Genomic DNA, 14,733 nt, shown 5'->3' on the forward strand with positions numbered 1-14,733 from the left:
TGTGTTGTGGCTTTTGGTTGTGTTGTGGCTTATTGTGTTGTGTTGTTGCTTCTTTTGTTTTGTTGTGACACTTCTGGGCCACCGTACACACTGAAGCATGGAGGGAAACACGGATGGAAACATTCGAATGGAAACACTCGGAAGCAGGGCTTGAAGTGACCATGCTGGTTGACACTCAGGCCCAGACTGAACGGTGACAAGTCCTCATATACACGAGCCAGATGTGTGTGTGTAGACACAGCACACTGCAGGGAATAAGTCACAGAGGAGGACGCCCTCTGGTGGACGCCTGGAGGAGAACATAAACACAGGCCAAAAAACCCATTTCCTGACATTAGGATCTTTTTCTAGTTATTTTTTTTTTTGTCTTTTTGTGGTCTTTTTCGTCTTGTTGTTGTTGAATGTGTAACATGGGATGAGCATAGAAAACACAGTGTTTCACATTTATATTCATTTTACTCTTGAAAATAGTGCAAATATCAGGTTAAAATGTGAAGCTTTGTGGTCTAAGATTCTAAAAACGCCTCTGTATTCCAGAAAGAAAAAACAATATTGATAGATCTTGCAAAAATAATTAGATGTGATTATGTGCAAGCACAGATGTTGTGTACGGTGATGGAGCTGCAGTGTCGGTGGAGCCTGAGCTTTCTGCACTGCGCCGCTGCTCTGTCGCTTTTAGAGCCTCAGTCCGTCATCATGGAGGAGCAGCAGACGACCGGAGCCGAGTGAAGAGGACAAACCGCTGCTGAACATCCCGCCTCCGTTCCTTCACCATCACCTCGCATCGGTAAGAGAAAAGGAAAAAAAAACACCGTGTCCGTTTTCCTGCATGTGAAAACTCCACTGTGTGTTGCTGCGGATTATTCAGCGTTTGCGCGTCGGTTTACTAATCAGACCGGAGAGCTTATTCTCCGGGCGTCTATTAGGGCGAAAGCAGCTCAAGAACCGGTTCGTGTGGGTGTTTTTTTGTTTGTTTGTTTGTTTTTTACTCCACTGTGCTGAATTTAGCCCGACCAGAAGCCGCAGGGAGCCGGGGCTCTGCTGCAGTAGGTTTAGGTTCAGCACCGTGGACAGCTCCGGAGATTCGGGCCCGATTTGGAGCGCGTCCGTCGGCCGCAGCGCAGCCACTGACATCCCGTGTGTTTGCAGGTGATCAGTCCGCCGAAGCAGCTCCGGAGACACCTGAGGAGGAACCGCACGCCAACATGAAGCATTTTCTGAGGTAAGATGCTGCTAAGATGGAGGCAGAGCTGGATCTATTTTTTATATCACAACGTGAGGGAATTCACTGTAGATTGAGCCTCCTCCTCCTCTGCCTGGGCTGCTTTTACTTATTTATACCGAACATTGGGCTCGTTTATTCCCAGTTCTCCCAGTGAAGTTCTCCGCCATCGATTCTGATATGTAGTACCCAGTAAGTGGCTGTGGATGGGATTGAATGGGAGGCCTGTTAATTATGGAGCACATGTAAACCAGCAGCACTCTAGAGGTTTTTCTATTAATAGGCTCTTTTCTGCACATGTGTATTTTAAAAATGTATGTCAGGACAAATAAAAAATGGTCACATTAACACTGTTGTAATTGTAATGTGTTGTGTAGTTGTAGTGACTAGCACATTTGTTAGGCTTTTAAGTTGTAAGACTTTATTATTATTGCAGTTTTCATTTAAAAAAAATATAACACACAATGCTTCACAGAACAAAGAATACAATAATTAATAAATTAAAAAATGAGCCCATAAAACATGTTATTAATGAAGGACTCAATCAAAACAGAGACCAGAAAGCTACTATCATAAGTCAATACCAGATTTATACATTTGCAATGAGGAATCAGCAGAGGCAGGGTATTTCTTTTTTAAATAAAATGAAATAAAAATAATAAAATAATAAAATAATAGAAAAGCAAAGTGGTAGAAGGCAAATAAGATGTATATGTAGTAAACAAATAAAGTGAAAGAAAGGGTGAATCCAGTCTGTGTGATTATAACATAGAAATACATGTAAAAATAGAATAGAAAAAAATAAAATAAAAATAAATAAAGAGTCCAAAAGGAACAACAAAAAAGAAAACTACAATGAAAATAAACAAAATTTAAGACCAGAAATAAAAATAAAAAAAAGAGGGGAACAAAAGGATTTAAAAAATTAAACTAATAAAATGAAAAGAAACTAAATCAAAAGAAGGAAAAATAAAATAAAAAGAATAAAACAAATACAACAAAAAGAAACAAAAATAAAAAAACAACAATAAATACAAGTAAAAGAACAAAAAGAACATGAAAAGAAATCACAAGGATAAAAAAAAAGACATGGAATGAAAATAATAAAACAAATACGATGAAAAGAAATGAAATTTTAAAAAGAATTAAAATATAAAATAAAAGAATAAAACAAAGGAATGAAATAAAATACTTCAAAACAGGAAACAGGATTTTAAGAATTTAATAAAAAGTGGACAGAACATAAAACTTGCAGTACAAAGCATGAATGATTAGTCCCCAATTTATTTGAATGAACCAAACTGACAGTCTGAGCGAGACTCTGGTTTGTTCCAGATCTGTGTTACATAAAAACTGTAAATCAGTCACCTGAGCGGTCTGAACAGTCGCAGCTGATCGGATACATTGCACCTCCAAACCATTAGATGCTTCATGAACCACCAGCAGCATTTTAAAATAAAATCCCAGCACATCCTCATCACAGACAACGCTCATAAATTTACTTTTATCTGCTGCTTTTTCCACAATATTAATTTTTAACCAGTCATTTTGTGTATAATTCTTCTAGCAGCGGTGGCCGTCCTCTGATTGGCCGAGGGCTCAGCGGGGCGGGTGGTGCGCCACCAGGTGTCCGCTGTTGGCCTTGTCCCTCAGCATTTAATTCATTTCCCATAACTCCCAGCTCCTTTCATCCCTATTGATAAGAGACTAAATCTGTTGGACGGCGTCTTTGAGTTTACTGTCTTCATTATGGTCTCAGAGATACTTTGCGTTGTTAACTTTTAATGAACAGTGGGGGCCGGCAGAGGCTGCCAATGTTTCCCACTGATGGCTCTGTTTGTTTACAGTAATTATACTAATGTGTTACAGTAGCTGTTGTAATAGTTTTCTGATGCAGAAATGATTCATGCAGTACCTTTAACGTTTTTTGGCTGATCAGAATGTTGAGGAGAACTTAAAGGGCCGACTCAGTGCTGCACCTTCCCACAGTTTGGGGGGATAACAAAAAGAGGTCGATATCAAAGCAGCGGAGGTGAACAAATCCTCAGGTTTTGTCTCCACAAACATTTAACTTCAATGCTACAGCACCCTCCTGCAAATACTCACCTTGGTGCCCATTTTTTAACATCTGTAGTTTGCAGAGTGTCACTTTGATTTAAAATTGAGTCACTTTTATTCCCATAGACCAACATCAGAAATGTGCCTCAAGCTGCTGTACAATCTGCAGAGCAGTGGTCAGCAGTGGTCAGCTCTCAGGTTCAGCAATGGGCCATTGTCGTAGGCAATTTCTTTTGCAGTTGCCATGGAGATGCAGGCCTATCGTGTTAGTTTGGTTGGTGTTTTTACTCACAGTCATCATTTATGAATAATCACGAACTGCTGATCCACACTAAACAGTGACCTGCTTCCTTTGGGTTTGAAGTTCTTGTTCACGTCATTAATATGTGATTTCAGGGTTTAAATATCGCAAAGCTCAGAGTGATGCTACATTTGAGCAGCAGATGCAATTATTTTTACGCTACAGTGGCTACACATTGCATTGTCTTTTATATCCAAAACACTAAAAGACACACAGAGCTCCCATTGATGTTTCTGAAAAGCTTTGACTTTGCCCTTTTTACTGGATAAAGCAGCTGGTTGCAGATTGGGTTTCTCCACTGTGTTAATGTGATTAGTTCTGAGGTGTGTCGAGGTGAGTTGATGAACAGAGCACAGGATGTCTGGGGAATTTAGAACTTCAAACTATCGATGGAAGGCAAATGACAGCACCTTTAAAGTCCATCAGTGAATACTTCAATTACAACATTTTTAAGGATTAATTATTAAGGTCAAGAATTTGATTTAAGCATAATTTGTTTCCTGACACGTGCTCTCTGTATATACAGTCCACATAGTCAAATATTTTGGCGTTGCCTACATAAAGACTTAGGCAGATGACGACATGTATGTTTCGCAGAAGTGAAAAAAAAAGAAGTTTCCTTTAGGCTTTGATTGTACAGCTTCATGGACAAACATGTTAACAGCTGCAGATGCCATAGACGTGTAGTTGTAGTAATACCAATCTGAGGACTATTTTCTCTGCATACACAATTGACTGGCATTTTAGAATTTTGTTTTGTTTTGAATTTTTGCACTACTATCCTTGTAGTTGTCATGCAGACCTCTCAATGTGTGTCACCCAGAATTTCTATCTGACTCTTGCTGACTTGGGAAGATTAACACAATTCTCATCATGTGATTTAGACTATGTGTTTTAAATACAAATGACTGATTATGGGTGTATGGATAGCTCACCTGGTGGAGCAGGAGATACATAAATTGGGCCTAAAAGTCCCCAGTGCAGCAGCCAAAGCAGGAATTGTTGCACATCATTCCTCCTTACTTGTCACTCTTCAGAAAATTTAAAATGTCCCAAAAATAATCTGAAAAAATAAAGTAAAAAAATGCAGGAATTAAGTTGCAACTCAAGACTCACCTCTTCTCCCTGGTGTTCAATTAGTGAAGAGCTTAACACCCTAATTTCACAGATGTATTTTTTTCACTAGTTTGTTTAGCTTTTCATTTTTCTTTTTATTCTTTTTTTTCAAGCCTCTGCAATACTTTAGCCAACTGCCGTTGTTTGAAATGTGCTGTGGAAATCAATTGTGAGGTTTTATAGATTTATTCATCTAAAGGACACATTTGAAATATCACATAAAGATTTTTGATACAAACTACACAGCAGAAAATTTCAGCTTTCATCAAGGAGCCAAACATTTCCATTTAGAGAACCAGATTTTGCACACAGGCTGGTATTTACCTCCACTGCTGCACAGAAACCAACACCCTCTGTCCTTAGACTTTCAATTTAGATGAGGAAAGCCCCCAAAAAGCAGCGGAGTTTGTCTTGTGGGTATGACAAAGCAACATAAAATTAACAGTATGGACGATCAAGATGAGATGTTTGTAGATTATCTCAGAGGTGTGGGAGACAGTGAACTCAGATTTATCCAAAATGACATTTATTACCTGTAAATCTCGCAAATGACAGAGTATGATTAAATTGGTTATCATGCTTTCTAAAATATCAGAAATGCAATGTATATAGCTGCAGTATGATACACTAACTCAACTGAAAATAGCATTTATGGAGACAAACTGACCTCTCTAACTGTAAATAAAACCATAATGTAAATAGTTTTAGCTTAAAAACATATAAAGAAGGTTCGAGTGGTGCTTGAAATCTTATTCAACAAGCAGAACGAATAGCCTGAGAGGGAAAACTCAGGTTTTAAAAGTCACTAATACACTCTTTGCTGCTATTAAAGCTTAAATGCAGAAAATAAAAAGAAAAGTCGGATATTTTTGAGTATCTCTTCTCCTGCTGCACCTGGATTTTAGCAGCTGGACAGTCAAAAGGCACAATTTGGAGATTTCTATGAAAAAATAAAACTGATGTGCAAAAAACATCAGATTTAGAAAATCCCATTCTCTTATTCCTAATCATGTCCTCAGGTTGTGTTATACACTTTTTTCGACCTCCTCTGAAGCTGCAAACACACTAAACAAGTGTTTTTACAGACTAAGCAGCGCTACTCAGTGGAGTGACCCTTTAAAATAAATTATCAGGCAGCAGGTTCAGTGTTCAAGGACGTTTTATTAGACAGTTTCGTGCATAAAAACCTTTAACTGTTTGGTTGCAGTATAACCTTTTACCATCCCCCTCTTTTGCTTTGCTTTCTTGAAGGTTAAGGAAATGACAGAGCGTCTGTATGAGCTGTTTACCATGCCAGGCTCATGCATGGGCCCGGAAAGACGAATTAATCCTCCTGGACTGTACTTGTCGTCTTTTGTTGACACAGAAGACGATGCTGTGCTTTGATCCTTCAGCATCAGACGGATTTATTTCTGCCTGGAAAGGCTGCAAACTCTATTCCACAAAAAAAAAAAAAAAAGCATGTGTGTGGCTTGCAGAGGGAGCTTTTCCAGGTTACTCACTGCGCAGGTGTGTTCTCTCTGCTCTGGCTGAGATAACGGATGGAAAAGGAAGACGGTTTATTGAAAATGAAGGATGTTTTCGGTGAAGCGGCGGAGGTTGGAAGTCATTTCAGCCTCCACAGTTTCTTAATGGGTCACAATGCATTTCCCAAGACGTTCCCATTGTCATTCTGAGCGTCACCTGCAGAAATAGCACACTTTCATCTGCTGCAAGTCTCCCCTGGTAGACAAGAAGTGAAGCACAGTCTTCAGAATGGCTTCCTTGTCTTCGTATCTTCTTCCCCGACTACCACTTTTCTTTCACTGTCATGCCTTTTATTTGTTCACTGCAATTTCTACATCTGGGTGCTTTCTCTCTGGAGCGATTTAAAAAAATGTTCAACATTTGACCTACTTTTATTCTGCAAAATTAGTGAGAAATTTGCAGGGTTTTTAGAGCAAGACATCCAATGTCTTGATTTAGGTTGAAATTACAGAGAGCTCAAGCACAGGAAGAAAAATCCCAGAGCTGCAAAACATCAGAAAAAGTCCATCACAGTATCCTAGAAGACCAAGAGATGCCATTAAATGTCTTGTTTTGTCATTTACTGACAGCCAAAACCCTCAAAATATGCAATTTGCAAACAAACATGACCAACTGATGAAGCAAATTCCTGCATTTGAGAACTGGAACCATTATTTCTGTGCTGATTTTGCTCAAAACATCACTCAAAAGATTTTTCTTTTAGTCAACTAAATGTTAAAGCTTCACATTTAGTTTATTTCAAACATTTAAAATCAACAAATTAGGAGATACTATCAACCACCAACTCTGAAAACTTGTCACGAGTAGCGTCTCTGTTGTAGGTCACAAACCAATACGCAGTATTCTGTAAATAATATGAGTGATCTGGGTGTGCATTTACCTGTTTGTGAGTGTAATCCCTTGTGTTTTCCTCCCCAGAGTGGTGACCCAGTTCTTCGTGTTCCTCTACTGTAAATTTCTGTGGCGAGGCCTTAAGTTCATTGTCAGGAAGTTCACGGGGCGCTGCGAGCTGCAGCGAATCTGCTACAACAACAAGCACGGAGCCCGCAGGACCCTCAAGATAGGTAGGTCTGCAAGCTGCTGGGCCTGTTTGGATAAAATGATGCTTATTTAGATCATTTGTGCAGAACAGAACCCTTCATTATCTATACACCGCTTAATCCTTACTAGGGTTGCAGGGTGCTGGAGCCTATCCCAGCTGACTTAGGGCGAAGGCAGAGGACACCCTGGACAGGTCGCCAGTCTATCACAGTGCTATACACTGAGACAGACAACCAAGCACACTCACATTTACACTTACAGACAATTTAGAATCAATTAACCTCAACATGTTTTTGGACTGTGGGAAGAAGCCAGAGAACCTGGAGAGAACCCACGCTGCACGGGGAGAACATGCAAACTCCACACAGAAAGTGTCCCCACTGGGACGCGAACCGACGACCTTCTTGCTGCGAAGCAACGCTGCTAACCACCAATCTACCTTGCAGCCCCAGAATGGAACCGACAATTTTAAATAAACTTTCCACTGATTGATTACTTTTGCACTTAACTTTTGTGTTGCTCATATTTGTCTTCTAGTTTCTAGTTTATTGTAGGTAATAAAATACAATAAAATTTCATGACTACATTGGTTTTGCATTAGTCACAATAAAACAAGGCTTCCTTCAAGCACTCGCCAACTGCATTGCCAAAAAATCCATTAGTGTAGCTCACGTCCAAGAGTGAGCTACATTTTGAAAGCAATGCAACCAGGAAAACAAACACCCACTCCCTTAAGAGGCCGACGAAGCAAGTTCAACACACTAACTTAGAATAATTTTAATTCAGGGTCACAGGGTGACTGTTCAAATAATAAATAATCAGATAATAAAAACTCAGTGTACAAAACCAAAATAAATATATTCTAGAGCGAATGAATGGTGCTGATTGTTGTGTCATTGTTTGCAGTTTTCTTACACTTTGCAAATTTTTCCTTCCAGAGTCATCTCTGAGATATTCCAAGAATGAGGTACAAGTCTCTGAATCGTTATGCACTGTAAAAAAAAAAAAAAAAAAAAAAGTTTTAAGTGTTTTTTTTTTTTTTTTTTTTTTTTGTTGTTTTTTTTTTTACTGGTAACAATTTACTGGTATTTTACAGATTTTCATAAAAAGAGACAGATAATATCTAGAAAAATAACAGAAATAAAGTATTTATTTACATTTTTCCCAATTATTCTGTGTGCTTATTTTATTTCAATTTTTTGTTTATTTTTGTTGGCTAGCACTTTGTAAAATTTGTTTTGAAAAGTGCTCTATAAATAAAGTTTATTATTATATATTATGTGTCACTCTATAAAAAAGAAGAGCAAAACTGTAAATAACCACAACATCAAAAATCTTGGTTATTATAATAAATTTTTCCATTCACATTATATAGCTGTAAAATTGCAGTTTTAATTTCTTTAAATCTGAAAAAAAAAATAACAAGTATTATACATTATTTGAAAGAAAAAATATGCATGTTAAGGATTGAAAAAATGATAAAGAATTTTTTAAGATTGTTGTTTCATAGATTTGTCATTTTGTTTTGTAATCTAATGTTAATATCTAGGGGGGGAAAAATCCCCCCAAAATATTTATTTACACATTGACTGTTAAATAGAAAAAGGCCAAAATTGTACATAATGTCCTCTTCAAAATCTATATTTTGACAAATAGGAATTAGTTCTTTTACATTGAGCAGCTATAAAATTGCAGTTTACTGTGTTTAAATTAGCTTAAAAATCATTATTTTAGATATATGTTATTTTCATAGTTTTTATAGTTTTTGAACATTACAGAATTATTAATTATTATTTTTTCATTTCTTTCATTTATTTTTAATAAATGCTTTTTATAGCGTGTTTAGTATCCATACGTCCAATATAAATGATGCATGTCCCTCTGGTTTCTAGCCTCAGTCTCTTCAACATATGTTCTCACTTTTTGTCTCTGGTCGTTGCCCTCCAGCTGCTGCAGTCTGCTCTCAGCGTCCATCCTGATAAAGTGGAGAAGACCATTGACGACATCATGGCCCTGAAGAAGATCAACCCTGACACCAACCCTCAGTGAGAATCCACACCTCAGAGCATGTTTCTGTCACTTTATCACTTCTGCTGGGCTATTTTGGTAAATTAGAGGTCAGGGGAGCATGTTCATCCTCCCAAGTGTCGGCATTTCAAATCCTCTGCTGAAGGTGTGACTGCAGAGAAGATTATATGCTGAATCTCTGACCAAACAATCACACACACACAAATTAAGAAAAGTGTGGGAGATTTTCAGTCCATGTGTTGATTTATTGCGCGAAACTCACAGCAACAAACTAAGATGGTCACAGACAGAATTAACTTAAATATCATATCATCACCTGATTCTCACTTCTTGTCATAAGCTGCATACACATCATGTTTAATTATCTTTGCAGGCTTTTCTTTGCATTCAAACTCCGTATGTAAATGTTATCGATATATTTTGTGATTTGACTGCTGACATGGTGGAACATCAAGATCAAAGCTTCATTTCAGACTTCACATACAGACCATCTTTTTCACAAATCACATACGGCCTTTTCTTATCTGCATATTTCATCAGTACAGTTTATCATTGTGGTTTTCACTCTCCTAGACTATTACCATCATTATATATTAGCTTCTATGACTGCTATTAAATACATGTAAGCACACTGAGAAAATGGCCTGCTTGGGCATTACAATGATTGTAATTTCCAGCAAATATCAACAACAGCGCAGGGGTCCGTTTCACAAAGCAGATTTAGTGAAAACTCTGAGTCTGTTCGCCCTGAAATGAGGGAAACTGAGTTTTCCATTTCACAAAGGGAGGTAACTCAAACCAGAGACAGAAGGGTAACTCTAGCCTGTTTCACAGGGAGAGCCAACTCAAGACCTCGGTCAGTTCCCGTAGTAACAGACTCCATGAACCTAAACTGTTCGAGACCAGGTTTTCATCTGACCTCGAGTTTCTCTCTGTCTTCGCCCTCTTTGAGCCACACACGCCATTTGATTTCCTCATTCAAACATTCATTCACTCAGCAGGCGAAGCCTTTGGCATAGCCTAGTTCTGCCGTCTCTCAAAAATCATTTAAAAAAAAATCGGAGTCAATAGGCTATAATAGAGGTCTATTAGACACAGGTGGCAACTTTTTCCACTAATATAGCATGTCCTTTTAATAACAATCCCGTGGAGAAAGGTGCAGCATTACTGCGCAGAGAATGAAATATTCAGTGGGAGATGGTTATCAGATGGTTATAGATGTTCTAGCATTTCCAGACAGTTCTCTTTTTGAGCGTCACAGACCATCATCTATACACAACCTAATCTGTCCTTGCATGTGCAGCATCACCAACCATAGTCATGCTCTCACATCTCAGCGGATATTGTGTTGCACTGCGTTTCAATTCATTTTTTTTTGTATTTAATTTTATTTGTATAGCTCAGTTTACAACATGTCATCTCACAGTGCCTAACATGGCAAGGTATAAACCTTACAAATTTGGACATACACCTGTCAGAGCCATCAAGGAGGAGTTCCACAGGATTGCAGGTGAATGATGTAGAGATCTGTTAAATTAATTTTAAATTATATTCTGTGAATGACATTATGCTGCAACCTCAGACTTGAGCAATGTTTTTATATTTCATCCAAAGCTGCTGCCAACTGCACTTCTCCCCCACGGGACTGCACCTAAATGAAATAAATTAATAGGTTACCATTCAAGCAGTTTTCCTGTAATATTATTGTGATTGCAAAGGACGACATTTAAGGTTTTGCATTGACCTGAGCAGCAATGTTCTCCACGCTGTCTCCCTCTGTTTTACAGCTGTAGCGGTGTTGCACTTTTTAAAAATGTGTTCAAACTCGCCGTATGAGCGCATTAAGATTTCCAGTTCTAGTGGGGTGAAAAACGCAGGCTTCCGCTTCCCCGTTGCCATGATGACTCATCGAATCGGGGCTCCATTGATGCTGGCTTTTCATAGTTGTGGTGCACGCGCCTAACTCCGGGTGAAACTACTCCGAGTCGATGAAACTAACTCAAATCCGCTGTTCTGGAACCGGAAACTCAGAGTAGATCAACTCAGAGTTCAGGATTATACTCAGAGTTTGTTGGACCTGCTTTGTGAAACGGACTCCAGGTATCTTCATAATCAGTCCTGAATTCTCTCAGACCAGCAGCCCCTCCTGTCCCTGTGTGTCCCCAGGTTGGGCATCTCCCTGCAGGCCAGTCTGCTGCAGATTGTGGGCTACAGGAGTTTGGTGGCCGAGGTGGAGAAGCTGCGCAGGGAGCCATACGACTGCGACAACTCTGAACACGAGGAAATGCTCATTAAGGTAAGCGGCTCACTGAGGCTGTTTGAAGATAAAAGTACTCAGTTACACGTATTTGTATTGAACCTGAGAGGTATTGTCTGCAATTGCGTCCAGCTGCCTTCAGAGCCAAACAAGTGATTCTGAACCGTTTAACCCCACAGTGCTTTCTGACGAACTGTACAGTTTATCGGATGTCTTATTCATTACTTTTAGTTGACAATTTAAATAAGTTACCCAGTAGTTTGTTTTATAAATTGCTCTAGATAACGGTTTGTTTATTAACTACAACAAACAAATATGGCCTTTACTGACATTTTATATTTAGTTTTTTTGGGGGGGTTTTTTTTGGATAGATTTGGCCAGTACTGACATGAATATTGATATATGTCTATTTACCTGCTTCACCCAGCAAATGAAGAGATTTGAAAGGAACATTTCCATAACAATGCAATCACAGCTATCTACTTTGAAGTCTGCATTAATTGTTACAGATCATATGTTGTCACATTTTAAATGGAGTGTGCTGCTTATTTAGCTAAATAATAAAAAATAGATTATATTGAAATTACAAAAACAAACTATTGATTTTATTCAACAAACTTTACTGTGGTTGAAAAAAATAAATAACTCTAAGCTGCCTGATCCTCTTTTTTCTTTCTTTCTTTCTTTTTTTTCTTTCTTTTTTTAACGTGTCCGGCTCAGCATCATAGCAAGCAGAACGATGATCTGGCTGCTGTGTTGTGCTGAACAAATTTGCTTTGCCAAGGGGAGCTTTATGAATATAAGGCCCCTCTTGATAGTCTTATTTATTTATTTATTTATTTAATTATTCATTCATTCATTCATTCATTTTGAATGCTTGCTATTGCTGAATTTAACATACTGCTGGACCTGATCGAAGGAAAAAGAAAACTGAATAGTTTACAGAAGTGAGAAGGAGACTAAAAGGAAAATAGAAGAAAACAAAGATACCACAAACTACCAACTGCTACACCTGGGGTCCGTTTCACAAAGCAGGTTTAGTGGCAACTCTGAGTCTGTTAACCCTGAAATGAGGGAAACTCTGAGTTTTCCGTTTCGCAAAGGGAGGTAACTCGAACCAGAGACCGAGGGCTAACTCAAGCCTGTTTCACAGAGAGAGCTAACTTAAGACCTCAGTCAGTTACCATAGTAACAGACTCTATGAACCTAACCTGGTCGGGACCAGGTTTTTCTTAGTGAACCTCGTGAACTCTCTCTATCTCCGCAATCTTTGAGCCACACACGCCATTTGATCTCCTCAGTCAGTCAGTCAGTCAGTCAGTCAGTCAGTCAGTCAGTCAGTCAGCAGGCGAGTTTTGGCGTAGCCTAGTTCTGCCGTCTCTCAAAAATCATTTTTAAAAAATCAAAGTCAGTAGTGTGTATTTAGAATTCCATTAGACACAGAGGGAGGTGACTTTTTCCACTAACATGTCCTTTTATTTACGATCCCATGGATGGAGGTGGGGGCTGCAGGGTGGCGCAGTTAGTAGCACTGTTGCCTCGCAGCAAGAAGGTTGCCGGTTCGCGTCCCGGTGGGGGCACCGGAATCTTTCTGCGTGGAGTTTGCATGTTCTCCCCGTGCAGCGTGGGTTCTCTCCGGGTTCTCCGGCTTCCTCCCACACAGTCCAAAAACATGTTGAGGTTAATTGATGATTCTAACTTGTCCGTAGGTGTGAATGTGAGTGTGCTTGGTTGTCTGTCTCTAAGTGTGGCCCTGCGATAGACTGGCGACCTGTCCCTGCCTTCGCCCTAAGTCGGCTGGGATAGGCTCCAGCCCCCCCCCGCGACCCTAATGAGGATTAAGTGGTGTATAGATAGATGGATGGAGGTGGAGCATTACTGTGCAGAGAATTAAATATTCGTCGGGAGATGGTTATCAGACCTCCATAGATGTTCCAGCATTTCCAGACATTTTCTTTTTGAGCGATACCGTTTCACGTCACAGTCCATCAGTGACGTGCTGTCAGGGAACAAAAAAAAATAATCTAATGATAAAATAGTTTAAAAGGTTATATTTATCCAGTGATGCTTTTTTTTTTTTTTTTTTTTTTTAAATTCAAAATCGCTGAATTTTCGCAATTTCCCATCCAAATGCTTGGAAGAGAAGCTGGTGAGGCAGCCGCAAACTGAACCTCACCTTGGATTGCACAATCCCTCGCTACCTGCGCTGGCTGCCTGCCGTGACATTGTGCTGCTGTCTGTATGTCACCAATAACATGGTTCAAACACATTTAATATATGAACTGATTTTCCATAGTTCAGCTGATGTATATAATACTGTACAGTGTTTATTGTTACCAACTGTATGTGTGTAACGTGCTTTGTGTACTGAGCAATCATAAACGGCTTGAGAAGAGGTTCCAGGTGAGGCCGACAGTTCTCTGGCCTCATGGCAGGGGGTGCTCTGATCCCAGACATGCTTCTTGTGACTCTGCAGCTGCAGAGTAAGTGACAGCAACTTAGCAGCTTACAAAAAAGTAGTGGATATTTTTGTTCAGAAGAAGCGTCAGAAAAAGGCAGGTTTATTACCGTTCAGGGTTCGGTATACAGAAGGTCAGTCAAATCAGGCAGACGTATCCAAAAATCGAGAGGCAAGGTCCAAAAACAGAAGCAAGGTCGTAACAAACAGACTATGACTATGACTTGGAAAACGTTGATACGAAGACTGTGAAAGTGCGACGAACTGGCGACGAGACAGTGAGACACACAGGGTAATATACACGAGGTAATCAGAATCAGAATCAGCTTTAATGGCCAAGTACGTACACAACATACAAGGAATTTGGTTTTGGCTGTTGGTGTCGCCCAAGGAATTTGCACGAATAATAGAAATAGGAAAATTAAAAAATAAAAATAAAATAAAGTAAAATAACTAAAGAAAGAAAGAATAAAATACAATAAATATTAATAAAAAATAAAAGATAATAAGACAAATATATACAAGAATTTACACATCTAGTAGAAAAGAAAAAGTATATGTACATTAGCGCAAAATGGAAGTGCAAATAGCAGTTGTGGCTTGGAGTGGCTCAGCTGTTCAGTAGGGTTATGGCAGTGGGATAAAAACTGTTTTTGTGTCTGGTGGTTTGAGTCTGCAGGACTCTGCATCGCCTGCCAGAGGGGAGGAGGGAGAACAGTTTGTGA

The 14,733-nt window shown here is 39.1% G+C and overlaps 1 protein-coding gene across 1 annotated transcript in view; it reads left to right on the forward strand.

Annotated features, from left to right (window-relative positions):
• Positions 1-1,205: 1,205 nt before the first annotated feature.
• elmod1 (ELMO/CED-12 domain containing 1) overlaps positions 1,206-14,733 on the forward strand; it is a 46,142-nt gene continuing 32,614 nt past the window's right edge. Inside the window, exons 1-5 of the mRNA XM_008304555.1 lie at positions 1,206-1,222; positions 7,143-7,288; positions 8,204-8,232; positions 9,213-9,310; positions 11,460-11,589. Coding sequence (XP_008302777.1) covers positions 1,206-1,222; positions 7,143-7,288; positions 8,204-8,232; positions 9,213-9,310; positions 11,460-11,589 — 420 coding nt within the window. The remainder of the gene's footprint in view (positions 1,223-7,142; positions 7,289-8,203; positions 8,233-9,212; positions 9,311-11,459; positions 11,590-14,733) is intronic.

The sequence above is a fragment of the Stegastes partitus genome, unplaced genomic scaffold (genome assembly GCF_000690725.1).
Source record: "Stegastes partitus isolate 25-593 unplaced genomic scaffold, Stegastes_partitus-1.0.2 Scaffold2252, whole genome shotgun sequence".
In the NCBI taxonomy this organism is placed as follows: Eukaryota; Metazoa; Chordata; class Actinopteri; family Pomacentridae; genus Stegastes; species Stegastes partitus.